This window comes from Stenella coeruleoalba (assembly GCF_951394435.1).
Source record: "Stenella coeruleoalba genome assembly, chromosome: 2".
NCBI classification, from domain to species: domain Eukaryota; kingdom Metazoa; phylum Chordata; class Mammalia; order Artiodactyla; family Delphinidae; genus Stenella; species Stenella coeruleoalba.
Window position 1 is genome coordinate 4,779,377 of NC_137147.1, and position 26,842 is coordinate 4,806,218.

The window sequence follows — 26,842 nt, forward strand, 5'->3', positions numbered from 1 at the left end:
GGAGTTTGGGAAGAGCAGATACAAACTATTATATATAGGATGGGTAAACAACAAGGTCCTACTGCATAGCACAGGGAACTATATTCAATATCCTGTGATAAACCATAATGGAAAAGAATATGAAAAAGGATATATATGTATAACTGAATCTCCTTGCCGTACAGCAGAAATTAACACGTTGTAAATCAACTATACTTCAATAAAATAAACTAAGAAAAAAATAATTAAGGAAAACATGCTAACACGAAGCATAGTGTGTGAAGAGTACAGCCAGACTACATGTGGCTGAGAAATGAGCTGTGTGTCTCTGGACAAGTGACTTAACTGCTCTGTCTCAGTTTCCCCCTTGGTGTAATGGGGCTACTGCTTATCCCACGGGATTGTTCTAAGGGTGGAATGAACTGATGTATACATACAGTCCACGGCACCCAGAGTAGCAGGATACTACAAAGGTCACCATATTAATCTGAAATTACACTGATGGGTCTGTTTTCACCTTCACCCCCCACTCAAATACTAAGATCCTTGAGGACAGGGATAGTGCATTTTTCCTGGCACATGGCAAGCACTCATAAGTGCTCACTGAAGAACTTCCCTGGCGGTCCAGTGGGTTAAGACGCCGAGCTCCCAATGCAGGGGGCCCGGGTTTGATCCCTGGTCGGGGAACTAGATCCTGCATGCCGCAACTAAGAAGTCCGCATGCCGCATCTAAGACCCAGTGCAGCCAAAATAAATAATAAGTAAAGAAATAAAGAAATAATTTAAAGTCAATAAATAAATGCTCATTGAACTTGACCAAATAAATGTTTCTGAGTAAGGAGACCTCCTCACCACACTGTTTGCCCACTGACGGCGGGGATGCCCATCTGACTCACGTTTGCTCAGCACCTAGCATGCTGCCTCAGACAGCACTCAGTCAGCGTCTGCCAAGCACTATGTGGACCAGAGAAGTTAAATACTGTAGAGCTAAATAAACAGTCTTCGATGATTTCACCATTATAAGTTGTTATCAGATCTCCTAAATAAGCTGTTAGCTCCATTATAATGTCTTGGGCTTAAAGAGCCTTTTAGAGCGACAGAAGTCCACAGCTTACTAGTCTCATTTTCCTCAGTCCCAGTGTTTTGGTTCCAAGTTACACCCGCACACACGCATGTATGTACCTATGTACCTTGGAATCGAATAGTAAACCCGGAAATGATATTAACAGACAATTCTTACAGGAGCCACGTTTGGCTTCATATTTATAACATCACCCAGAAATGTCTGCTTTGGGAGGAATCACGTGTTACCTTTTCCCCATACCAGGATGTTGCCACTTGAATCTCCGGTGATGGTGTCACCATTTTCAGAAAATGTCACACAGAGGACAAACTTTGGCTTTTCTTGCTTCTGCAGAATATTTTAAAAGAATACGTATATACAATCAAGACATCCTTTTGTTTGTATTAATACCATCTAGAAGCACAGTCACCCCAAGCTGGATAGTGTCAGCTTCTGCTACCACACTGTGTACCTTTCATTCTTATCCACCATTACGTAACTTATGCCCTGAGATTATCTGGTCTAAAGTAAAGAGATTTCTGCTACTTATCAGGTTGAAGGCAGTTCGAGCAGAGGAGGGTGTTGGAGAGGCTAAGGGGCCGTGTTGCCGTGACTACGGCCTGAAGGATGGGCCTGGCATCCTCTGACTCAGCCTCTGGGCCCACAGGGCAGCAGGTGCCCTCCCGGCGCTCTCGCAAGGCCCGCAGATGCTGGACTAAATGGCACAGAGACTGCCCATCGCTCTCTGCAGAGTCCCACTGGGGTCTCCTGGGCGCCTTCTTCCTCGCTCTTTGCAGCCAGCAGGCCTCGGCGAGGGCCCAGCCCCTGGGCGTCCTTTCCTGGTGCTTCTGCCTGTGCTGATCCTTCCTTCTCAGCATCACCAGTGTTATCCATGAGACACGAGGGGCTCCCCAGCTCTGCCAGGGATCTCCAGGAACAGTCTTTATCACGACACCCCCGCATTTGCCCATTAAAACAAATTCTAGCACTGGGATGCCTCGAAGCTTCCTTAAAAGCTAGGTGACCGCAAGTACCATCGGTGAAAAATAAAACGACAGATGCAATTTCACTTTACCTCGAATAATCCTTGCTTCTTAATAAGGGAGCTTCCTTCTAGTGTCCAAAAGTAGAGATGGGACTTTCCACAGGTAACAATTATATTCGTGTCCGTGGGGTGGAAATCCGCGGCAAATACAGCTTCATTAGAACACTTGGTGCAAAACAGGACAATCAAATGTCTCAAGTCTCTGAAGACACTTAAGAAAATAAATACAATCTGAACCACAAATAAATAATTCATCAAGGTAAGCACTAGGCCTCTTGGTATTTTCTCCCACCGAATTCGTCTTTTGGAATCACTGAACTTGTGTCTGTGCGTGCCGACCCCTCTCCTCCTCGTCTGTCTCCCCCACTGCACTGAGCCCTGAGGATGGGGCCACGAGGTCATCCTTCCGTATGGGGACTCACAGGAACTGGGACACAGCAGGCACACAGTGAGCTCTGGCTGAAGGGGCGGCCGGGGAACTAAGAATTGCAGGTTCATCGCCATCGCGTGATTGGAAGGGCCCCGGCGTCTGGATCGTATTCGGCTCCATCGCTCCTGGCCCACTTTGGCTGCCCTGCTTGTCTGGGGAGTCCCTCCTGATACGGATGCCCAGGACTCTGCCGGTGGTTTGCCGACCAAGCCTGGAATCCAGTAGGGGATCTGGCTCTTTGGGTACCACTTCACCACCCTCACCCTGCTATCTTGATTTCCACGACTTGCACCCTGGTCCCATGAATCGGACCCTGATGGCTCTCTGTGCTTGATAATTCAGTTATACATTCTTAAACCCGGACAGTAACCTGCGCTGACCGCTTCCAACCCAGCGACATGGCAAGGACTTAAATACTTGAGCAGACTATTAGAAGGCATAGCCACAGCATAAAAATAGTTATTTAATGCCTTATTAGAAGACAGGGTCTGCAGCCCACACACAAACAAGGGAGAAAGTTATGTAAGTGGGGTGATCCAATGGTGCTCCGAATGTTAGGCAGGTAAAGTGATCCAATGGTGATGCTAATCTTAGGTAAGTCAGGTGGTCCAGTGGTGATGCTAATCTTAGGTAAGTCAGGTGATCTACGGTTAATGGATGCCAGGGTGAGAAATCTGAAGTCAGTTCTATAAAAATAGATCCAATCATGGTTTTAACAGGAGGAGAGCATAAGAAAGCTCAAGGAAGGTACACTGACATAAGGAAAGTCCAGTGGGTCCCACTGCAGGAAGAGCACCGCTGGGAGGACCCCATTCCGGAGTCCACTCAGCTCGGGACAAGCCCCGTGCTGGCTGTGCCGCCCTCCTCGTGCCCCTGCTCCCTGCCTGGCCCTCCCGCTGGGCAGAGGCACATCTCACTTGTCACCATCGCGCCGGTGTCTCCTCGACACGCGTGTGCAAAGGGGACACTCGGCATTTGTGGATGACGGAGAGAACGCGAGCAAATGAGCGACGGAGCGAATTAAAAGGGTGGTGACTGTAAAATGAGGAAGGAAAACCCTTATAGACGCTGTGATGAGAAGAAGAAACCCTACCAGGCCTTGGGAATGGGGGGAGGGGTGGGGGCCCAAGGGCTTCTCGGTGAAGGGGTCCTGCCTAGGGGCTGTGGCGGGGACGGAGCCCACAGCCCACCGAGACACAGAAAGCTGGCCAGGGGCCAGCAGGGGAAGGCTCCACATGGGAAAAGGACAGCATAGCCCAACATGAGGCTTGGAGAGAGACCTTGACATCCGCCAGCCTCTCTTCCTTCTGCCAGTCCCACACGGACAGCACGTGGTCATTGGAGTCATCCACGGCACAGAGGTTGCTTCCTCCATTCTGGAAAAAGAAAAAGGTATTCACAGGAAGACTACATTTGAGAATAAACTAGGTTGAGAGTGATTAACAAGGAACATAATTTTATTTTTAATAAAGAGTCCGCTACATCTTCATTAAAGAATATTTACCCACCACCGTCAAGACCTACTTATGACTTGGGCACACAGACAGTGGGAGCAGGGGAATGTGGGGTGACAAGGGACAGGAGCGGGAGGGAGGGGTTGGGGGGTGCGCTTCACCACTGGTTCTGTTAGAACCAGCCTCCTAGGGGCTGCAGAGCCCCCGCCCTGGAGGAGAAGGCATCTGCGGCTCCAGGGCACAGGTCTGCGCTGAGCGACGACCAGGTTACCGCAAGGCCGTACAAGGGGAGGGGGCACTGGGGGTGAGGCGCGCGGTGTACTGATGTGAACACATGTATGTTTCTGAACTGGCTGAACAAGTGCTTTAAAGCGTGGCTCTGTTGAACGGGCACATCCTGAGGAAGCCTGGGAGACCACGAGGTCCATCCAGCCCCTGCTTATGGCCAGGCAGCGAGCCAGGCCGGCTGGGGACCGCACAGACAGGCAGGGGAAATTCAAGGCCAGAGCAGGCAAGACTGCTCCAGGAGCCTGAAGACCGTGTGGCTGCAGGGCCTCTTCTCATCACCGTGGAAATGTCGGATTGGGAGCGTGTGTCACCGAGGCGGCGCCTGCGCCCTCTGAATGAGGGGACCTGGGAGGCGGGGGGTTTCGGAGTCCAAATCTGTACACGCACCTGCGCAGTTACGGGCTGTTAACTCCCTCCCTCTTCCACCTCGAGCTGAGTCTCTCCTCCCTGTGGACAAAGGCTGCGATACCCACAGGGCTCGTACTTACGGATTTTGAGAATGCGATACAGGTGACGGCTCGGTCAAAAAACCCGATTCCGATGACGTGCAGCGTGTTCAGCGTCACGGAATCCCAGATGCGCACGTTTGGGGGCAACTGCTGCTTAGAAAACAAGGCAGAGTCACCCACTGTGCCGCGTCTACGAGTTTATCTTTACCTTGAAATTATGAGAATACTTTAATGCTGTCAAAAAAAAATTTTTTTTGATGCATTTGAGGACTCTGCCTTTTAATATAAATAAAACATTCCCAATCTCTCCCAGAGGTCGTGGCTCTCGGGGCCAATTTAACTTCAGGAGAGCCCGTTATTGATAACTGTACCACAGGAAGTGATATTCTCATGTGCGTATCGAATGCGTCTGAGTTTTAAAAATGAAAAATGATGAAGAACATGGAGTCTCATTTAAGGGTTATCCTTGCAAAGTCTGTATTGTTACTGAGGATCAAGCGTGGTTCAATTCACCACGATGGTTGCCACCAATGGTATTAAGAGCTTAACGTCCTTGGGCCCCACAGGAAATTGATTGTATGCAAACGAAAATTTAGAATTGTTATGATTAGTTCAAAACCCTCTCAACTATGTTAATTTTTCTCTTCCTTAATAGAAGAAAACATCACAGAATAATCAGCAGGTTTATCAAGAAAAGGACTAGCATTGTACCCCGTAGATGGGTGAAGTAGGTTCTAGGTTGGACTTGTCTCTAAGTAGCTGGGCGTCCGCAGACAGTCCCTCGGCCTCTCCAGACTTCTCCACTTGTAAATGCCAAGGCATGGTTCAGATAGCTATGACATTTTCTCTGGCTCTAAGGTTCTGATTCAATTTCAAGGCCAGAAACTGAAATACACAGTTAAGCCACTAGAGGGGAGGAACAAATGATTTACTACTAATTTCAAATAACTTTTAAAGATCATTTAACAGTTAAAAAAAAAAAAAAGATGATGAAGACCCTGTTCCCTCTGTGTTTACAGAAGAGTAGTCTGATTTCCGTTGTTCCTGTTACCTCCTTTCAAGTATAGGATTTTAATGGAAAATAGCATAGTTAAAATTTGATGTTATTAAAATATTTTCTGAAAAATGGTAGCACTCAGGATAAAAATGGAAGAACTTAATGTAATTAGTTTCAGATCATACATTGTGCATGGATACACATGCTATACAAAAATGGACATCAGAAAAGTTACAAGAAGTTTTGGATAAGACATGACAATGACCACAGATTGTGGTAAATAAGTACGTGGAAGCCAGTTTTGAGTTGTTCTATTCGTCAAATTCTACTAGCTCCTTCTCTGATTCCTTAAGATACAAACTGAAGTCTTGCTGAAGTGCTTACAGAATTTGGGCTAAAATCCTTCCAGCAGCCCTTATAGATGACACCCAGACACAAATTCCATGGGCTGAAGTCATGATTACAGGGAATTCATGGCAGAGGGTGTCTGAAATTCACTGAAGAGGCAACGTGCCCCCAATTCAAATGATTATTTATTATGATTTTAACTTTGTTTATTAAATGTGTACTTAACATTTTAATGTTCATCACGTGTGTAAATAAATATCTTAAGAGTTAATGGATTCTTAGGCAAGAACAATGCTATTTAAAAATTAGCTGAAACTAAGGTGAGCTCAAGGGGTTTGTAAAGTCAGTGTAAGAACTTTAATTTGCAATAAAAAATTCAAATGAGGGATTAAGAAGTACTCAGACATTTTATATCTAAGCAGGCTCATTCGTCAGCAAAATTTTCAGAAAATTATTTTGTGTTACCAGTTCATTACAAAAATATTAAAATAGAACTCACTTTTCCATCCTTAGATGTGCCTGCAACTTGTCCTGTGGCTATCGTGATCCTATCAGGATGAACTGCAAGGCTGAAAAGAGATATTTAAAAAACATCTACCGTTTAAAGGTAAGCTTCACTCTTCCCTTGATCAAATACAATCTGGTCAAAAATTTAAAAGTAAGATATACACAGTGCCTAACTTCTTACAGTCATGATAAATTCTCTAAGCACCTCATTTCGTTTCATCTTAATTCCATTACCTATAGAGAATTTTCAAGTTCAAAGAAAAAGCACCCTCTGCTTGGGAAATACCATTTCAGTCTCAGAACCACTTCATTAGTATACAATCTTTATTAAGAAGTCATTTGAGTATATCAAATAGCAAAAGCATCATCTTTTTCCAACAGCATTTTAATAACTGACCAGGGAGTCAGGATAAATAGAAATACATAAATCCATCTATTCATCCATCATCTTTTCCAGATACATAAAATCGCTACCAAAGGTATAAATGAATTATAGGAATAGCAGACCCAGACATACACATGAGGCAAAACATTTTTATTAAAAAATAAAGACTCAAATTAGAAGCCGTTAGCACGAGAAGGCCTCCAGATAGGGGTCTGTTAGAGCTATTTGTTTAGGTAACATGGTTGGTTAAGATGATGTGTTATAAGGATAGAAAACTAAAAAGGTGTCTTAGAGAGCAGGCTACCCAGAACACAAAGAAGAGTTTTCCCCAAAGATCCTATTTTCTCAGATCCCTTTCTTTCTCTTTAGTTATATCCCATCACTGAACCCTTTCTGCCAATGCTCTTCCCACAGGTGTCAGAGGAATCCCAGTTTTGAGGACTCACCACTTCACGTCATCATTATGGCCCGTGTAATGCCGCTGAAGCTGCTCCTCCACATTGTACAGCACGACCACGGACGCGATGAAATACACAGTCTCGCCCGTTGGAAGCAAGTACAGGTTGTTACGACAGTCTCGACCCCTGTACCCATAGCTTCGTGTACGTCAAGACAAAATAAAAAATATGTTTTTTAAAAGTAAAAAATAAAGTAAAATAAAATAAAAACCCAACTCTTTCACGGGCTCTATTTTCTTGCCTTTCATTTTTTTCTTCTCGGAAGCTCGTTCATGTTCCCAAATCTCATACTATGAAGGCTCCAGCAGCTTTATTTCAAGAACGCTAGTCATACGGCTGACTCAGATTTTTGTGGCTTAGATTTTGTGGGAGCTTTTTCGTTTGCTTTTCTGTAAAGGGTATCCTACCTGTGCTACATGTCCATTTAATATAAGCCATACACTGTATTTCCTTCATTTAGTCCTGGGTTCATCCTCATGTTCCTTCTTTAATTAGTCGGTGTTAACTCGAAGTTAGGCCCCAAGGTTAGCCAAGTCCCTACTTGGCGGAGGGGGCAATGCTAGTCTTTCCTTCCAGGGTACCCCTCTTTCTTTCTTTGGGTTTAAAAACTTTGTGCCAGCATGGTTTAGTTACATGATTTTCTACAGCTGAATTTCGATAAAAGCATTCATCGACTGAGTACTTCGTGTAAGACTTAATCAACGAATAAAGGATACACCCATTCCAGCTTAAGTCTCTTCGTTGGTAGTTCTACTTTTGCTTCCAAGCTGTAAGAATCCACTTGATCTTTGGGCATGTGCATGGTAACGGGGCGTCCACGAAGAAACATCTTTACATATCCTTCTTCTATGAAGAGAACAAAGAGGTCAGTAGGATACCTCAGTGCCCAGCGTACCTGAAAAAAGGTTATATTTTCTCTAGCCTTTCAATGGGAAAGCAGAAACTTTGCCCTTTATGTCCTTTCTGGTTAAAGTCCTAGGGAAAACTACCTAAAACACAAACGGTTTGAAACAAAATTTTTCATCTTGTTTGCCTTTGACATTCTGCTTACTTAAGTAATGTAAGAAATTGTAAAAGGCAGGAAAGAACTGGATTCCCACAATTATTTTCCATGAGAGATTTTAGTGCTTACGTTTCATCATCAGGAGGGGGAAAAATGCCACCCCCCCAAAAAATTACAACTAACACAAGAAATCCACTTAAATTCTTTATTGAGTTCAATGTATATACAATGTCAGTATCAAAATTCATAAAATATCTTTCAATATTTAAATTGGTGTGTTATAGCGCAATGTAAAAATGTGTCTTTATGTATCTTTTACACTGGACACTTCTTTCAAGTGTAAAGAACACAAAATCAGCAGAAATACATGCTAGGATGCATGCAGGAGGAAAATGCTCAAAGAAAAGCTAGAAATAGGAAACCAGAGAACAAAAGACCCATTAGAGAGAGAAACTGGGAAATAAACCTTTCCTAAACAAACATTTTTAATAACAAAATAACTTATGATGTTTTGATAAATTATAGGGATGAAAGTAAAACCCAATAACATATGGACAAGGGGCAACTCCTGGACTTTTAAAAAGAAACGACTTCGGGTTTTCTGGCTACAGTTTTCAGGATATAATAAGACCAAAGAAAATGTCTTGTGAGCTCTTGATGAATTCTGTTCTGATTCAGAACTCACTGCATTCTGATGCTTCACTGCAGATCAAAGGACTGGGTCTTAATGGCATTTAAATTGGGCAGTTGGGACCACGGATATCTGTACATCACTCAACAGAAAAATCCTCCGCAGAGAGGAAATTGCTGAGGAAGTCATAAAGTAATTATAGTGTCGTAAGTACCACATTTACAAATTAGTTTTGTAAGTCTTATTCCTAAGGATTTGCAAACAATGCCACATGCAACATTGCCTGGAAGTTGAGAGGCCATCCCACTTTTCTGTTATGGTGTGCGTGCAATTCAGATCATAAATGCATGCAATACACTCTTCACTCCTGCACACAGCGTGCCAGCTGCTCTGTTCTGTGATCCGCCTCCCCAGCTCCGCTGGGACTAGCCCATCTGAGGCCCACGGCACTGCAGGCCTTCTCATCACCCCGCCCCCCGCCCCGGTCATCCTAGATGCTGCTGCCAAACCTGTCAAGGCCCACAATGGATTCAGAATCCTTCTCCCACTCTCTTACCTGCTGGACCCAAAGCTCTAACTGCCCTGCCCTGCTATTCCCGTACGTGACCTCACTGGCCACAGCTGCCCCCCACCCCGTGGAACCTTCTCTCTCTCTGCCGCCTGCACACCACTCCGTGCCTCTACCCATGCTCGCCTCAGCTGACCTCTTCCCTTCCTTAATCCCTCACCCAAGTCTCAGCTCATCAGACAGTGTGGCTACCTCAGCTGCAGACCCTAAAAGCACCCAGCAGACCGACAGAAGGGGGACAAGGAGGGGTGGGTGTGACAGCTTAAGTGACAAGCGATTCCGTTAATTCTCTTTGTAAGGGGAATCACGGAATGCAGATTCCGAATAAAGGGACTACGATGCCATCCCACAGCACACACAAGAAGCCTAGTAGGGCTGCATATGATCAACGTAAGTGAAGCATCTACTTGAGTATATGGTTGTTATGTGCTGGTAAAGTCCTTATGGTGGAGGTTTGCTCACTGGGCAGTTCTACGTCACCGGACTGGGCAAAAAAGCGCTGGAGTTAGCCTTGGCACTGTTTTGTACTGGTAAGTCAGACATTCTACAAGTAAAATGAAAAACGCAGCAAGGGAAAGCAATGTTTTTTTTTTGTTTTTTGGGGTTTTTTTTTCAGGCATATATTAGGATAACAGCACACACCCACCAAACCCAAAGGTGCTAGAGGGAGCGGCCAGCAGCAGTGCAGGTTTCAAACAGTGGGGCATCCAGGGGTTGCCCTATAGCTCTCTTAAGGTTATACAGATTTTAAAAAGAGTTCCTATAATCAGCCAATAATCCATCAAGATCCAATTTATAGCTGCTCATTAAAACCCACCCAAGTAAATGCTCAGGAATGCTTTTAACTTCCAACGAATCAAAGTGGTTTGCATCACAAAAACATTTTCATACAAGGAGACTATCTGTTGGCCTGTATGAAAAGAGTTTCTGCAGCCTGGGTCACAGCTTTGCTCAGAGAGCTATGAGGTTTCAGAAATGCCGCCTACCTTTGCAGTGTGTCACCCGGCGTTTCCCTTGTGATTTCGGAGACAGAGACAGAAGTGCTGGGTAAAGAGACGATGGGGCACTGCAAGAGTGACTGGCCTGCCCGGGAGCACTCCCGAGCCCTCAGGCCGAGAGGCTCCCGGCCCCCTGCTAGAAAAACCTGGACACATTTCGGGGATTCTGACAAGTGCACTCCAGACCTAGCTCTGCAGGCTTAGGGTGATTACATTTTCAGTGAGTAATTTCATGCTTCTTGAAAACGAAATGAATACTGAAGCACATGCGGATAAATAGGAAAGTCCGACTTTCATGTTTCAATTGTGCACTTAAGGGGGAAAAAAACCTTGGAAAATTAAATGAATTTATTTAACCCGTTGCACACTTGTCAATGATTTTGCGTTTTTAAACACACTTTCAAATAAGGTTACTATTCTCAAAATAGCAGCTCCCTTATTATAAAATGTGTTAGAAAAGACATATAGAAAGATATATATGAACTATTAGTTTGCAGTTTAGGAAATCAAAGGCAGAAAAAGAAAAAAAAAGTTGCTTTTAGACAAAGTTATAACTGGATGCATCAGAAACTTTCCCCTTCAGAGAAATGTAAATGTTGATGATGGGGGGGGAGCCCCATTAGTAAGGAAGAGATAACAAAGCAACAGGAGTCTCTTAACCTAGAACTTTTGTTTCAGTATAATGGCATCTCACTCTTCCTCCTTATGGATGTATCTTGAATCGGTTTAAAGGGGGTGAGTAAAGGGTTTAGTCTTTATGACCATTTTCTGGGTGGTCTCTGTATGACGTGAGCCATCAGACCCCCAGGTACAGGCTGACAGTGAGCGCTCAGCCCCCAGTCCTGCCACATGGACCCCCATGTTCTGCCCGTCCCAGCTGCCCCTGAATAACTACTTCTTATCGCCCCTCAAGTCCTGAGGTGACTGAGGGACGCCCGCACCAACATTCAATCAGCCTTACCTGCGCTGAAGACCGGCTCCTTGGGTTTGCTGTGGAGAGAAAACCAAACCAGTTTGTAAAGGGAGGCTGGGGGTGGTGGTTAGTCTCATTCACAGAAGACCCCACACCCCACTAGCTGCCGCAGTTTGTCACACGGATGCTGTTAAAAAGAAAAACAAAACCATGTAACTGCAAAGAGGAGGAACGTAAGCAGAAGTGTCCAAAACCAGGTGCCAGAGACGACAATCCCGACTTTACCACCAAAGATGTGCTTTTTATGAGAGCAGATAAAGGTTTGGAGACGGAACACATGTGGCTCATCACGACGGGAACAGCCCTGCCTAAACGTGTAGAAAGGTTTGTTTTCCTTCTCTTCTGGCAGATTATCTGAAGAACTTACTTAAAACTAGCAAACTCCTGCCACAGGGGCTTTGGGGAGAGAGCTTTTAGCGTCCAGCTCCCAGCAGGGATGGGTACGGGGTGGGCGGGGGGAAGATGAAGGGGTGGGAGAGAGGGAAGAATAAGGAATGTCAGGGTGTGGCCACATCCTGGGACATGTGGGGATCCCCACTGTGGGCCTTGGCCAGGCCGAGACCCCCCATGACGGCACCTGGGAAACCAGAACCCCACCGTGTTCAGGTTCACACCACCAGAGACTGAGGTCATCCCTAGGGGCAATCATCCCACAGGACGAGCCTGCATGGGGAGTCCCCCCAAGTGCAGGAGGGCACAGCCCTCCCCGTGACAACCTGACAGCCGCCTGTGGGAAGACTGTCACCTCGTGCCAGACAAGGGAAGATCACGGCGGCCAGGGCAGTCCCTCCTAAGAGGGGCTTGTCACTTTCGGGGCTGGAGTTCGTCATATCACTCGGTGACCTCGGCTCTACGGCGGGCTCACCTGGCTTGTTCTCGTCGTTGGGGGGAGTGACACTCTTGTGATTTTCTAAGCAGAAGCGTTAAGTCTTAACTGCAACTTTTATATCTTATTAGATTCACAGGCAGGGCAAGGACACAAGAGGAAAAGCTAAAACAGAAGACTACAAAGCAAACCTACTGGTTAGGTAAGCCAGGCAGGGAATTAGAAGACAGGAATGTTATTTTTCCATCATGACTTTGATCACAAAAGCAGAAAGATGCCAAGTCCATGAAACAGACATAAGCAATCTGGAACCCTCCCTAGAGATAGAAAAGAGCAATTACAGACTATGTTCCTCTTAGAAAGAGAACATCCATAGGGGAATTTGAACTTCAAATATAGGGAAGCCAGTGGAATTTTGATGTTGAAGAAGATGGATGAAAGATCAGTTAAAAGACCAGAAAAAGGCAGCTAAGTGTTAACAGCTAAAGGTCACTGAGAGGTACCAGGCACTGAAGTTCTCATAGTTCTTTACACCTTGCTCTAAACTATGCCTTACCTTTTGGGTATACAGGTATTGTATTTAGAAAACATACTATCGCTAGGCTTCGTTATTTTAGAAAGTTCAATTTTTATAGAAAGATATACTATCCTTACTTTAGAACCCACGATTCCTGCCCACATACCACCCTCCTGAAAGGCAAGAAGCCTGGGAAAAGGTACTATTCCAACTCACACATGCACGTCTGATAAATACAAACCTATAAAATGACAACAAATCTTTCCAACGATTGACAGAAGGGCAAACCCACAGAACATGTGATGACGAGGATCCAAAGTTAAAGATGCCGTGGCCCCAGGTCAACATCAGTGAATGGCAGCCGCGTGCCCATCACCTGTCCGATCTTGAACTCACCGTCAATAGAGCTGAGCGTGGGCCCTTCAGACCCAGCACACTGGAAACACGCTCGGCTTGTGAGCTCACTTGGAACGGGAGACGACTGCCTCTCAAGGTGTGGTGTAATTTGTCCCTGGGCACCCATTCCTTAAATGGGCTAAATGGAAAACTGAAGTGGGGGACTTGGCACTGCCTCTGCCGCCAGGGTGCGGTTCCTGGGGGCGGGGGGAGAGTGAATAAACTCTGGGACCAGAATGAGGCTCCATCCATCCCTGTCCGAGTCTGGAGTCAGCGCAGATGTTCCCCACCCTGAAGCCCAGGACTGAAGTAAGCCCAGAGGAGAGAAAGGATTTCCCTTCTGGCAAGCAAACCCTCATCTCCTGGCTATTCCGGCCTCAGGCTGCTGGGCCCAATATCTCCAAAATGAGCCACGGTGCAATCCAGTGCAGGTCTTTTTACTGCTCTGTTTTTGGCAGGAAGGAGATTTGCTGAAAGAGCTTGGCTGTACACTCCCTAAAGCTGGAAGGTTCGGGAGACTCTCCTAACTAGAAGCAGTACCTGGGGGTCACGGAGGACGTGAGGAAGCCTGGAGCCTTCACCAGACCAGTAGCTGGATCTAGAGGCAGTAGGAGGAAACCAGACAGTTGGCCCAAAGAAAAACTCCCACCCGGAGCTGTGAGCTCACACCATGAAGCAGCTATAATCACCTAAGTGACATGTTATCCCCGAAAACGTTCACTGTGGACTCTGGTTGCCGGGACTGTCAAAAGTGGCTGTTTCCCCTTCATCTGATATCACTCAGATGACTCACTGTGGGCTGGGTGTTTGTAAGGGGGAGAGTCCAGCCAAGAACTCGTTCAGACTCAGATGCAACGAGTATTCCCTGCACTGCTCCTCTGCGGTGGGATCCGCGCTTAGCACATTCGTATCTGTTACTAATTTACCCCAAGGTCCTGAAAGCCGGTCTCCGACACATGGGTGACGCATGTAACAGGGAGCTCTGGAGACGGGAATTAGGGCAGACTGACAGTGGCCAAATGCTTCCGAGCAGAGATACTTGCTTTACAAAATGATTAATAAGGCCTGATCGAGGAGGAGACCGTTCCAAAGTCAAACATGTTTTTTCCCTGCAACTTATTCATCTACAAAAATGGTACCTCTCGGCATACATACCATGACTCCTTCTGAAAATGACTTCACTTGATGAAATGTGATCCCTGCTGGGAGTCAAGATACTCTGCTACGTAAACAATGATTCTTTTTATAAATTGCCCTTAAGTAAGCAGCTGTTAACTCCAAGTAGGGTCATTCAGGAACCATCTATTTAAAATATTTAGAAGTTGCTACTGGGGACAAAAACTACTGCTTCATAGACATTTCCAACCAATACTTCCAGTTTAACGTGGCAGAAGGAGCACAGGGTTTTTTGTTTTTTGGTTGCACTGGGTCTTAGTTGAGGCTCGCGGGCTCCTTAATTGCAGCACGTGGGCTCCTTAGTTGCAGCAGGCGGGCTCCTTAGTTGCGGCTCCAGGCCTCCTTAGTTGCGGCAGGCGGGCTCCTTAGTTGTGGCATGTGAACTCTTAGTTGCAGCATGTGGGATCTAGTTCCCTGACCAGGGATCAAACCCAGGCCCCCTGCACTGGAAGCGCGGAGCCTTACCCACTGCACCACCAGGGAAGTCCCAGGAGCACAGATTTTGAAGGCAGTTGGATTCGTGTTTTATTTGGGCAAATCATTTTACCTCCATAAACTTTAGATTCTTTCATCTACAAAAATGGGACTAAAACCACTGTGAGGCATAGGGTACCGGCAGGATCGTATATAACATGTGACAAAGTATCTAACACACGGTTATTAATTAATATTACTTCCCTCTTCCTCCTAATTTCACTGACAATAACCTATCAATACATGTATGTACTTTTGAGCTCTTCACCTAATAGCCTCAAAACTAAAACAAAATAAAGAATACCATACCAGCACTTATTATTTTAACATTTGTTAAAAACTAAATGACCCCTTGGCTTAAGGAGTGAAACAATCTTTTCATTTGAAAAAAAAAAAAAAAGATTCATTTAAATCACCTAATTTCCAACGTTTCGGAATCCAAAATGTAGTGTTAAAATCATCTACCAATAGGTGGTGCTGTTTGCATAGTTCTTAAATGACTATGGTTTTAAAATCTAAGTACAGTATATAGGTAACATCCTTTCATTCATTCAGCGAATGTTTATTGAGCACTTACTGTGTGCCAGAACTGTGCAAAGTGCTAGGAATATAAAGAAGAAAAAATGACACAGCTCTGCCCTCCCAAAGCTTAAGGGGGCGGGGGTGGGGGGGGCGGAATGTGTGGGAAGCCCCTGGGGGGTGGGGAGGGAGGAGTTACAGTTACAGATAAAGTTAATGGGCAGGAACAAAGCAATCTGGAAGGCAGCTAACTCACACCAGGGCGCTCAGGCAGGCTTCCCAGAGAAAGGGGCATCCTGAAGGATTAGCTGGAGTTCTCCTGCCAAGTTTCCAGACACATACATATGCCACTTAGGACAAGGGACAAACCTCCACTTACTAAGTGTTAAAAAGTGTAATTCATCAAGCTCTGCATTTGTTTGGTTTTGGTATCTGTTTGATTTTCTAATACTACAATAAAAAGATTTTTCTAGGGGCTTCCCTGGTGGCACAGTGGTTGGGAGTCCGCCTGCCGATGCAGGGCACACGGGTTCGTGCCCCGGTCCGGGAAGATCCCACATGCCGCGGAGCAGCTGGGCCCGTGAGCCATGGCCTCTGAGCCTGCGTGTCCGGAGCCTGTGCTCCGCAACGGGAGAGGCCACGGCAGTGAGAGGCCCGCGTACCGCAAAAAAAAAAAAAAAAAAGATTTTTCTACATATGCTATCTTCTTACTTTCATCTGGGTTTCTTTAATAAAGACTGAGTTTGAGTATCTTTTCCTTAGTTAATTGGCTACTCGTATTTCTTTCTCAGCGAACTGTCTCTGTTCAAACCTTTTACCCACTTTCCGATTGAGCTAACTGTCCTTTCCCTTGCTGGTGTGTGTTGTGACCTTTGGAAATGAAGGACATTGGCCCTCTTCAGTTGTGGGTGTCATTCGTATTTGTTGAGAGGATGAGTCTTCGTGGGCTTTTCCTTCCCACTTCCCGCCAAGCCTTACGCTCTGTCCTGCACATGGTAGGTGCTCAGTGAGTCAAACAGTGCTGGGAAAGGGTATGAGTAAGGTGAGAGAAATCTTCAGAATTTCTGATTCCTCCCTTTTCAGGTTGGGGTGAGATCAGAAATGGGAGTTGGAGAATTCTGGAATGTCCCAATAAAGAGAGGCACTCAAGGGCTTCCCTGGTGGCGCAGTGGTTGAGAGTCCACCTGCCGATGCAGGGGACGCGGGTTCGTGCCCCGGTCCGGGAAGATCCCACATGCCGCAGAGCGGCTGGGCCTGTGAGCCATGGCCGCGGAGCCTGCGCGTCCGGAGCCTGTGCTCCGCAACGGGAGAGGCCACAACAGTGAGAGGCCCGCGTACCGCAAAAAAAGAAAAGAGAGGCACTCAAGATTGGGGAGTGGGGTGAGCAAAGGTGTACAAACATCAGCTCCGACTCTGGGAGGGAGAAGGCAAACATCAGTACTCACACCATCTACGGAGCACCAACGTCGGCCAGCCCCACGCTACGCACACCATCTTGTTTAATCCGCACAACAGCCCTGAGAGGTAGGTACTGGTTTTTACTGGTGCTGAGGGAAACCCCAAAGAGGTTAAGTAACTAGTTCACAGTCACACAACGAAAGTGGCAGAGCTGGGATTAAAATTTGGTTACGGCTATAATGCCCCATCCGTCTACACTCGTTTTGTTATATTGATTGGGGTAAAACGAGTTGTTCAACAAATGTTTATCGGGTACCCACTGTATGCTGGGCATTGTTCTAGACGTTGGGCTGGTCTGACAGGACTAGAAAAGCCTTGTTGGTATCCAAACGTCCAACAAAAGTGCATTCGCCTAGATAAATAATGATCCACATCTGAAATAACGTTGTCAGAGTATATTTCCTGACACAAAGACATGCTCATACAGCAAATGAAAAAGAGGGTTAAAAAATGTACGCAGAAGAATATTCTTTATGTAAAAAGTATACCCTACACACATGCAACACCCTAGAAATAAAGTCTGGATGGAAACACAATAAAATGGTAGCTGTGAGTTCTCTGAGTGCTGAGATAATAGGGGATTTTCCTTTCCTCTGTTTTGCACATTTGGATATCCTAAAACCCATGTTTACTTGTGTAATAAATAGATTACTACAAAAAGGAAAATAAATCCTGCTGGGGGAAAGTAAGAGCTAGTGTTGGAAGCTGTGGATATCAGGGTACAAGACAGGGTGAGGAGCCAGTAGATGAAGGACCTTGAACCCAGGCTGAAGATTAAGATTTACATTCCACCATCAGTGATGCGAAAGGAAAAGAAAAGCAATGCTGAGCCTTGAGGACCCTGAGGTGTCAATCAAAAGACTGCCTCATTGGTGTGCAGAAAAGGGAACCCTCCTGCATTGTTGGTGGGAATGTAAATTGGTGCAGCCACTATGGAGAACAGTATGGAGGTTCCTCAAAAAACTAAAAATAGAGTTGCCATATGATCCAGCCATTCCACTTCTGGGCATATATCTGGACAAAACTATAATTCGAAAAGATACATGCACCCCCTATGTTCACAGCAGCACTGTTTACAATAGCCAAGATGTGGAAGCAACCTGAATGTCCATCGACAGATGAATGGATAAAGAAGATGTGTGTGTGTGTGTGTGTGTGTGTGTGTGTGTGTGTGTGTGTAATGGAATATTACTCAGCATAAAAAAGAATGAAATAATGCCATTTGCAGCAATACGGATGGACCTAGAGATCATCATACTGAGTGAAGTCAGACAGAGAAAGACAAATACCATATGATATCACTTATATGTGGAATCTAAACTATGACATAAATGAACTTATCCATGAAACAGAAACAGACTCACAGACATAGAGAACAGACTTGTGGTTGCCGGGGGCGGCGGGCGGGGGGGGGCGGGGGCAGGTAGGGATGGATTGGGAGTTTGGGATTAGCAGATACAAACTATTGTATATAGAATGGATAACCAACAAGGACCTACTGTATAGCACAGGGAACTATATTCAATACCCTGTAATAAACCATAATAGAAAAGAATATACATATTATATTATTATAATTATATATATTATATATATAACGGAACCACTTGGCTGTACAGCAGAAACTAACACAACATTGTAAATCAACTCTACTTAAATAAAATAATTAAAAAAAACAAGACTGCCTCATTGAACGCTAGAGCTTAAAGAAGGATGGAGCTGAGAGTTCCGCTTAGGGTTCTGAACTTCACGGCCTGGATAAAGCAGCCAGTTGCACAACACAGAAGGGGATCTAAGGGAACACTTTTATGTGGCAGACGTCTTCATAATTTTGAAGCTTTCTTCATATTTGTTTACTCCAGAGATGGGCAGTTTATTTGTGTGTTACAAGGTTTCCAGCAGATGGCTGAAACACTTCTTGTTCTAACAAAATCAGCTCATACTGCAACAACTTTTTGATGGAAACAAAGTGTCTTGCTTACAAAGTTGATATATGCTATTCCAGTCAGAATTACAAAGGAGGAACCAGTTGGATAATTGAAACATTTTATCAGTCTAGCAACATCTAACATAAACTATGCATTACAAACAGTAGTTGTTTTTCTGTCTGATATAAAACATTTTTTAAAAAAAATTTTAAAAAACCTCTCTTGGATTAGTCTACTGGCGACATTAGATAGTACAGGTTGTTTATCAGAATGTTATTGGCGATTCCCTATTTAAATTTAATAAATACTTCCTTATGACACAAATCACAGTATAACTGTTAATATTCACTTACAATCAATAACATATAAAGTGAATATTACATTGCCATATATTGCTTTTGTTCTTATGAAAGTTTTGTCGGTACAAAGATTAATAAGGGCTGTTAAAATTCTGTGGCTCATTGCAAGCAAAATATTTTAAAATGTTAACTATGCTAAGATAAAAGTCTACAATGTCACAAGAGAAACTGTTGACTCTCACGGCCATTTCCAAAGAAAAGGAGATACAGGAGCACGAAAAGTGACACTCTCAGGAATAACAGTTTCTATGAACACAGAACACATGATTATTATTAACTAAATTAATGTATCTTGGAAAACGGGAATGCTTAGGACATCAAAAACACTGGTATTTTATGTTGGACAGTAAGATCTGTACAGTTTATAGGGAGTGTAATTATTATTACTGAGGAATATAAATGTTGAAAGGAGCCTCCTAATTTTCACAGAAGTGCCAGGTGCACTGGAGCCAGCGCTGTGTGTGGTGCGTGGTCACTGTGAGCGTTACAGCCGACAGCCTGCGATTGACACAAGTTAAAGCACTGCCCTGCGTGAAGGACTTGCTTCTGCAAATCAGGACAGACCCAAAGCTACACCTCACTCACTCACATTCTGATAAGCTTTCCTGTGAAGCTCGGGGCCTGCACACCAGCTCATTCTGATGTGACAGTAACAACCATGAGAATACATGGTCGGTCCTCTGCATCCGCAGGTTCTGCATCTGCGGAATTAAACACCCACAATCGTAGAAATCCACGGCTGGTTGAATCTGTGGGTGCAGAACCCACGGGCTAAAGGACTTGAGCGTCTGTCCTTGGTATGGGGGTGGGATCCTGGAACCATTCCCCCTCGGACAACCTGGGATGACTGTATAATACTTTATTTCTCCCCAACCAATTTTACATTTTGCCAAAATCCAGGTTGCACTCATAGGACTGTGTCCTGTGAATGTAAGTTAATATGTGTTAGACCAAAAATAGACTAATAATTTCAGATGTCATCCACCACCTTCATCTTACCAATGAGGAAATGAAGTTCAGAATTTTGGAAAGCCTCATGAATTATTTTCTTCTACTCTGCACAGGTCTCAATTTATAACAGCTGCCATTACTGAGTGCCAAGTGCTACGATGGGTGTTTTCCTACCCAGTTAGCTCTCTGACAAGATGGAAGGGAATTAGGTATAAAATCCCTTTTTCACAGAGGGGGAAAACTGAGGCTCAGAGAAGTTAACTGGCCAAATTCACTTACAAACCCAGATCTCCCTTTTACTCCAGAGCATGTGTCCTTTCCATTACATCTTGCTGTTTATAGTAACCAAACATGGACAATGTGTTAAAATGCAAGACAGCTTTCTGGAACCATGAACAACGTAAGACAGCGTCCTGGCACCATGGACAAATACTTGTGTGTGATGCAGAAGAGGTCACGCTGTCTTAGACCACCGAGGATCATGTTTAAAAGGGGAATTGCATCGAGGCCACCTCTCTATCCCTTTCTTTGCCTGCTTTAAGCCATGGGGACTGGGCATTGGTCCATTAGACTCCAGCTCTGATTCGGTACAAGGTCAAGGTAGCCCAAGAGTAGGGCTCTTCATATGGGGATGGAAAGGAAAGATGAAGGGAAATGGGCAGGCAGCAACAGAAGAACCAGCTTGACCTTCACCTCTATTGCTTCTCAGCTACTTCTTCCTTCTGTCGGAGTTCCTGCTGCCATCATTCCCATGGGCCCCTAAAGGTGTCTGTCGGTACCAGCAATGACCTACGAGAAGGCAGGAACTTTCTCTCTGAAGCTCCTTAGGTGCAACTCAACCAGTTCAGTGCTACGTGGGCCTCAACTACTATTCCTGGGCTCTAATGAGACGAAGAATTTATGCTTAAATGGACGTGTTTAGTTGCCTGAATTATTTTTATAAAATGATTAGTAAATTTTCCCAGTCCCTCATTTCCAAATCAAAATTTCCTACGGTAGCATTAAAAAACAAAAAAACCCTTTGTAAATATCTTTCATGGAAATATTTACCCAGCACACTTAGCAAAGCCATAGGATTTAAAAGATACAACAGATCTGGAGTTTGCACAATGCAGATTCTTTTTGGAAATTCTTAATACAAATCAGATGTGCAGAGAAGAAGCCAGGTTTTTAAGAACTGCCAAGATCTAGACATCTCAGGTCAACTTCCAAGCTTACGCTGAATTCAGAGAAGCCTAAAGGCCACCCTGCATCTCTCACTCACGCTCTGCTACCATTGTAACTACTTGGCCTTATTTCCAAGGTATTATCACCCAATTAGCATAATCTTCTGATAAGAAGTCCTATTAATAGTCTAAATTAGAAGACAACCCCAGGTTAGTGGTTTTGAGATTGTTAATGGACTGTGGACTTGACCTGCTAGAGATAGGAGAGGCCCCTGTATCTCTTTCTACGAAACATATCTTTTAGGAATAAAACTGAAAAAGGGTTTAAGCTTCCTTTACAGGATTGAATCAGAATGGACTTACAAGCTTGGAAATTTTTCAGTCTGTGGGTTGGAGTCCACTGCTTTATGACTAAGCCTTCTCCTTACACGAACATTTGGAAAAAAACAAAACAAAACATGGTTAGCCTGTGAAGCTGAAATTCCTTCCTAAGCCTTGCTCAATAGAGAGAATAGAATTAAAGCACAATGTTTAAAAAGAGAGAATAAAGTACATTGAGTGGATATATACAGAGACAGAGAAACTGATCTCAAATACACAATACATTCTTAAACATAAAACAAGCTCTCAGGGCTTCCCTGGTGGCGCAGTGGTTGAGAGTCCGCCTGCCGATGCAGGGGACACGGGTTTGTGCCCCAGTCCGGGAAGATCCCACATGCCGCGGAGCGGCTGGGCCTGTGAGCCATGGCCGCTGAGCCTGTGCGTCCAGAGCCTGTGCTCCGCAACGGGAGAGGCCACAACAGTGAGAGGCCCGCGTACCGCAAAAACAAAAAACAAAAAAAAACAAGCTCTTAAAATGCCCCAAATTAGCTTTCACTAATAAAATGTTACTATTAACAGGGAGCTATCATAATCCATTATAAACCAACCTCAAAGAAAAAACTCAAAGCATGTTTCATGAAACCAGAAAGAAAATAGTTCCTAGTTCTGGTGTTAGCTCAATATTAAAAATAGTTTCTGACAAATCATAAAATTACAACTTTTCACCCAGTCTGTCGCAGAAAATACTGTTCACAAACAAGCCACTAAAATTAATTTTAAAATGGCAGCAGAGAGTATTAGAAATATAATGTGCTCCGTATGGAAATTCAGAACAGGTTCTCAAATTCCATGGAGTTGGCACTAAGCAAATTCTCAGAAACGACTTCTGTCTGAATAGGAGCCCTGAGAGTTCAAGTTGTAATTTTCTACTTGGATGATAAGTGGTGTGAGCTGTGACCCGCAGCTGTTTGATGAGCGCCCACAGTGACGTCAGGAGAAGGAGTATGGGGCATGGAGGGCTCACAGCTTGTGTGCGTATTAGGGGGTCTTCTGATTCACCTCTGGGAAAAGAGGCCACACAATATCTGAACCCCAGGAACCAGAAGTAAGACGCCCCTTACCTTTCACTGTTCTTTTTGCCACTAGAAGAACTGCTGGTGGATCCCGTGCGATTCCGGTTTCCTTTGGAATCCCCATAGCTTTCCCTTCGACCACCAGGAGATACCCGTTCGGAAGAGCTGGTCCTCTTGATGGTACTAAAAGTACAAAGTAAATGACAATGAAATCCTTCACGGAGTGATTTTATTTTATTGCTGAGTGTGAAGATATATACACAGAACATTCTAGTTCCATGTGGATATTTAAAAGATAGAGTGGTTTGAAATTCCTAACTATAGAGATCAAAAAACTTTTCCGAATGTCACTTGAGATCAATGCCTCTCCTCATTGCCTGTGTAACTGCGGCAATCAGTGTAGTTCAAGGTCATAGAGGAATCTGAAAGGTAAGATTCCCAACAATACCGTGAGAACTCTCCAGGGGCCTAGTGGGAGGTGACCCCGCCCTTGTGCAGTTTTCAGTCTAGACCAGTGGGGCTCAACCAGGGGTGACTCTGCCCCCCAGGGACATCTGGCAATGTCTGGAGACACTTCTGCTTGTCACAACGGGGGCAGGGGGAGGGCCGCTACACCTGATGCATAGAGGCCAGGGGTGCCGCTAAACACCCTATAATGCCCAGGACAGCCCTGCGACAAGGCGTGACCCACCCCCAAACGTCAACAGTGCTGATAAGGAAGAACTCTGGTCTAAAGGCGTACGTGGGACAAAGACATTCCACTCTCTATAGGATGCCTCTGTTTAGAGGTGGTGCCCATGCAAGTGCTTACTTCCTTCTGAATAAACAGAGGGACTAGAGTGGTTGGAAGCCTGGTGAGGGATGTCTGGGGAAGACTTCCTGAAGACTGTGAATTTCTGGGAGACAGAAAATGAACGGCTTGGACGTGTTACAATGACACAGTAGGGAAGAGCCTGTCCTAGGAAAAGGGATACCACACGCACAGGTAATTCACAGGCGTGAGGGGTCAGTTAGCCAGGGCCGGGGCTGTGGGTTGATGGTTTGCTCTTGGAGCCCGGAAGTGTATTACAGGCAGCCCTGTAAAGTTTCTTTGTTTGTTTTTTTTATCTTTGTATCTTTTTTTTATCTTCATCATTAAGCCATATGTTTCCTGAGATCCCATCTCATTTATCATTCTTATATTCTTTGCAGAGCCTAGTATAGAAGCTTGATAAAGATTAATTAAATGAAAGGGTGAAATAAATGAAACGATCAATGGTAGTGTCACCCTGACCCTGTCGCAGGCAGAGGCATGTGATGCTATAATTTAGCACCCGCTCCGTGAGGAAGAAAGAAGGACGAGAGTGGATGGTGGTGCGGCTCCCGGGTGGGGCTGCGGGGGGAGGTCTGGTCTGCACGCACAGAGTCAAGGTGCAGGTGGGCGATAACGCCAAGTCTGCGACCCAGGAGGTGGCTCGGGATTGGCACTGTCAACTGGGGGGGGTCACTGAACCACGGACGCGGAGGAAATCTCCACGCCGGGAAGGAGAGAAGATGAGAATGGAGAGAACCTCCCCGGCAAAGAGTGACTTTATAAGACGTTGGTTGAGGAACTGCCACAGGAATCTCAGGTAGCAGATAAACCCCGAGGGACTGGGGAGGAAGAACCCCCAGAGGACAGTTAAGGTGCTGGGGTCGTGGATGCAGGAGGGGGACCTCGATGATGATGATGAAGCCTCAGGGGCTCCAGTCAGGGGAAGGTGGAGACGGACCTGAATTTCAATCCGGAGGACACAGGCAGGAGCTGAGAAGCTTGAGACAGTGAGACTACTGCCCCTGGGCTGGATTCCAAAGCCCTCCTTTCTCACAAGTAAATAACACAGAATGTGCAAGAGCCTTGCACACGGGATGCTCTGCTGTCTTCCCTTCATTCTCTTTTTCCTCCTCATCTCTGCCTTCCTTTGGGCCAACTTTAAGTCCTTTTTCCTCTGTAACTTCCGATCGGTCAGTAAATAATCTCTTAGCACGTTTTCAAAAACTGCACGGTGTATCGGCTTTTGAAAAGCCATCTCGCTCCCTGAGTGAATGAACATAAATAAAACGACCATAATCATGATGATCTGAAGACACTTTCTGCGTAGTCTTTTTGGTCACTGAGGAAACTCTGAATTGACAGCCCCAGGATCTCACAGCTGGGATCTGCACGGGTGTGCCTTAAGGTCAAAATGTGAATTTTTAGAACTCTCAATTTGAGGACAAGGAAATTACAGATTTTAGGAGAGCGTTACATCTCTGAAATTTAGGATTGAAGTCTAAAAATTACAGAAACCTTTATGTTTAAAGTTCAAGATCTTCCAGTGACGAAAAACACCAAGCTAACTTCACGTTGTGGGAGCTCTCTCTGCTAAGCATCTGGCCCGCCGAGGCTCTCAGGCACACTGCCTCAGCAGCTGGCAGCCCTGAGCGGCACCTCCATGGTGTCCTTGTGGGAGTTCAGGGTAAGTTCATGGCATTTTAAAGGCTTGTATAAAACACCCTTAAAGAGCTGAAAAGCCATGACTATTAATCAATGATAGCAAACGTTAATCGATTTTCTAATAATCAACACTCAACCTGGTGGCTGGAAGAGTTAAGAGGGGAGATCAGTGATGGAACCATGGGCAGCCAACGGTTCGCATGTATTAAGAGCTTCGCGTTTTATATGAATCATTTAATTTAAACCTCACATCCCCTGCAAAAGTATCATTGTCCTTATTCTCCAGATGAGGCGACAGCTTCAGGGATACAAAGCAACACGTCTGAGGTTACTTGACCCCTTGCTCTCTACTGGGCCTCCTAGTTAAGGCCACCTAGGGAATTCCCTGGTGGGCCAGTGGTTAGGACTCCTCGCTTTCACTGCAGAGGGCCCGCGTTTGATCCCTGCTCAGGGAACTAAGATCCCATAAGCTGTGCGGCATGGCCAAAAAATAAATAAATAAAATAAAGACCGCCTGCAATTTATGAAACACCGAGGTACGTTAGTTTTGAGGACCTGTTGAACAGAGATGTTGGACGTCTAAAAGTCCAATAAAGGTCAATAATTAATACAGTTATATGATTTAAGCCTTGATCAATGGCAGGCATCGGAGAAGGCCCTCTAAGCTACTGCACTAAAAGGGTGGTAGAACTACCAAAGCATTAGTGAGGGTTGCAAAGTAAGTCTAAGTACTCCTCACCTGGGCGTGGAACTGTTCAGTCTGCATGCACTGAGAAGACTCACAGACCTGTTTAATCTACGTGTGAGAGGCACGGAAACAAAGCAGAATAAACACGACTGCAGTAATAAAAGCGAGGAAAAATATTTTGGTAAACTTCAATAAATTACAGAATACACCGCACATTAAAACGGGAAAACATTTTGGTTTGCACATACAGACTTGGATATAATCCATCCGGCTCCTTCAAGATATTTGTCATTCACGCATTTGCATTAAAATGTTCAGCTTTTAAAAAAATCTACTATTGTTGTATACGTAGAAAAAACAAGAAATTTCCTTTTGAGAGCCAAGAGCTCTCATGAATTAAAGAGGATTTACTAGGACTCAGAGTGAAGGACAGAAAATAGAGCTTGAAGACAAGACATCTGCAGGAACAAGGGCGGCCAGAAGAAGTAATACTGTATACTCGCTGAGAGAAGCCTCCTTCAACAACCAGCAGGGAATATCAAAGAAGTTATGCTCCCTCTGGACAGCAAGTGAGAAATCATGTGCTTTATTTTGCAAGTGGTAGAAGTCCTAGCTTGTGAAAGACTGTATAATAACACAGCACAATTTTTTACTGCTTAAGGCAAGCATTTTTGGGGTAGAAATGCAGATACCATCATTTCTCTTCCCTTCTGCTCTCAACCTCCACTCTCAAACCCAAAGTTCTGAAAATACAATGGTTCTTTGCCTTACACTACAGTTGCATTCAATGGTTTTTGCCAATTTAAACTAAATTTTAGACATAATAAAATCTCTGCAAAGGGAGAACAGAGGGAAAATGGCCATCTTTCTTCTTATGGTTAGATAATAACGCTAAATGTAATAAGTTACCACAGCATCTTTCTTTCATTATGTGATTTAAAACCAAGAATTGGTTTTCC

General features: G+C 44.8%; 1 protein-coding gene across 4 annotated transcripts in view; it reads right to left on the bottom strand.

Moving 5' to 3' along the window:
• Positions 1 to 26,842, bottom strand: part of EML1 (EMAP like 1) — a 275,754-nt gene that overhangs the window by 163,434 nt on the left and 85,478 nt on the right. For all 4 annotated transcript variants that reach the window (XM_079915005.1, XM_079915006.1, XM_079915003.1 and 1 more), the window contains 9 exons: positions 22,789 to 22,923; positions 11,565 to 11,593; positions 8,120 to 8,249; positions 7,392 to 7,541; positions 6,553 to 6,622; positions 4,748 to 4,858; positions 3,798 to 3,893; positions 2,118 to 2,252; positions 1,291 to 1,390 (listed from right to left, as the gene is read on the bottom strand). In XM_079915005.1, coding sequence (XP_079771131.1) covers positions 1,291 to 1,390; positions 2,118 to 2,252; positions 3,798 to 3,893; positions 4,748 to 4,858; positions 6,553 to 6,622; positions 7,392 to 7,541; positions 8,120 to 8,249; positions 11,565 to 11,593; positions 22,789 to 22,923 — 956 coding nt within the window. The remainder of the gene's footprint in view (positions 1 to 1,290; positions 1,391 to 2,117; positions 2,253 to 3,797; positions 3,894 to 4,747; positions 4,859 to 6,552; positions 6,623 to 7,391; positions 7,542 to 8,119; positions 8,250 to 11,564; positions 11,594 to 22,788; positions 22,924 to 26,842) is intronic.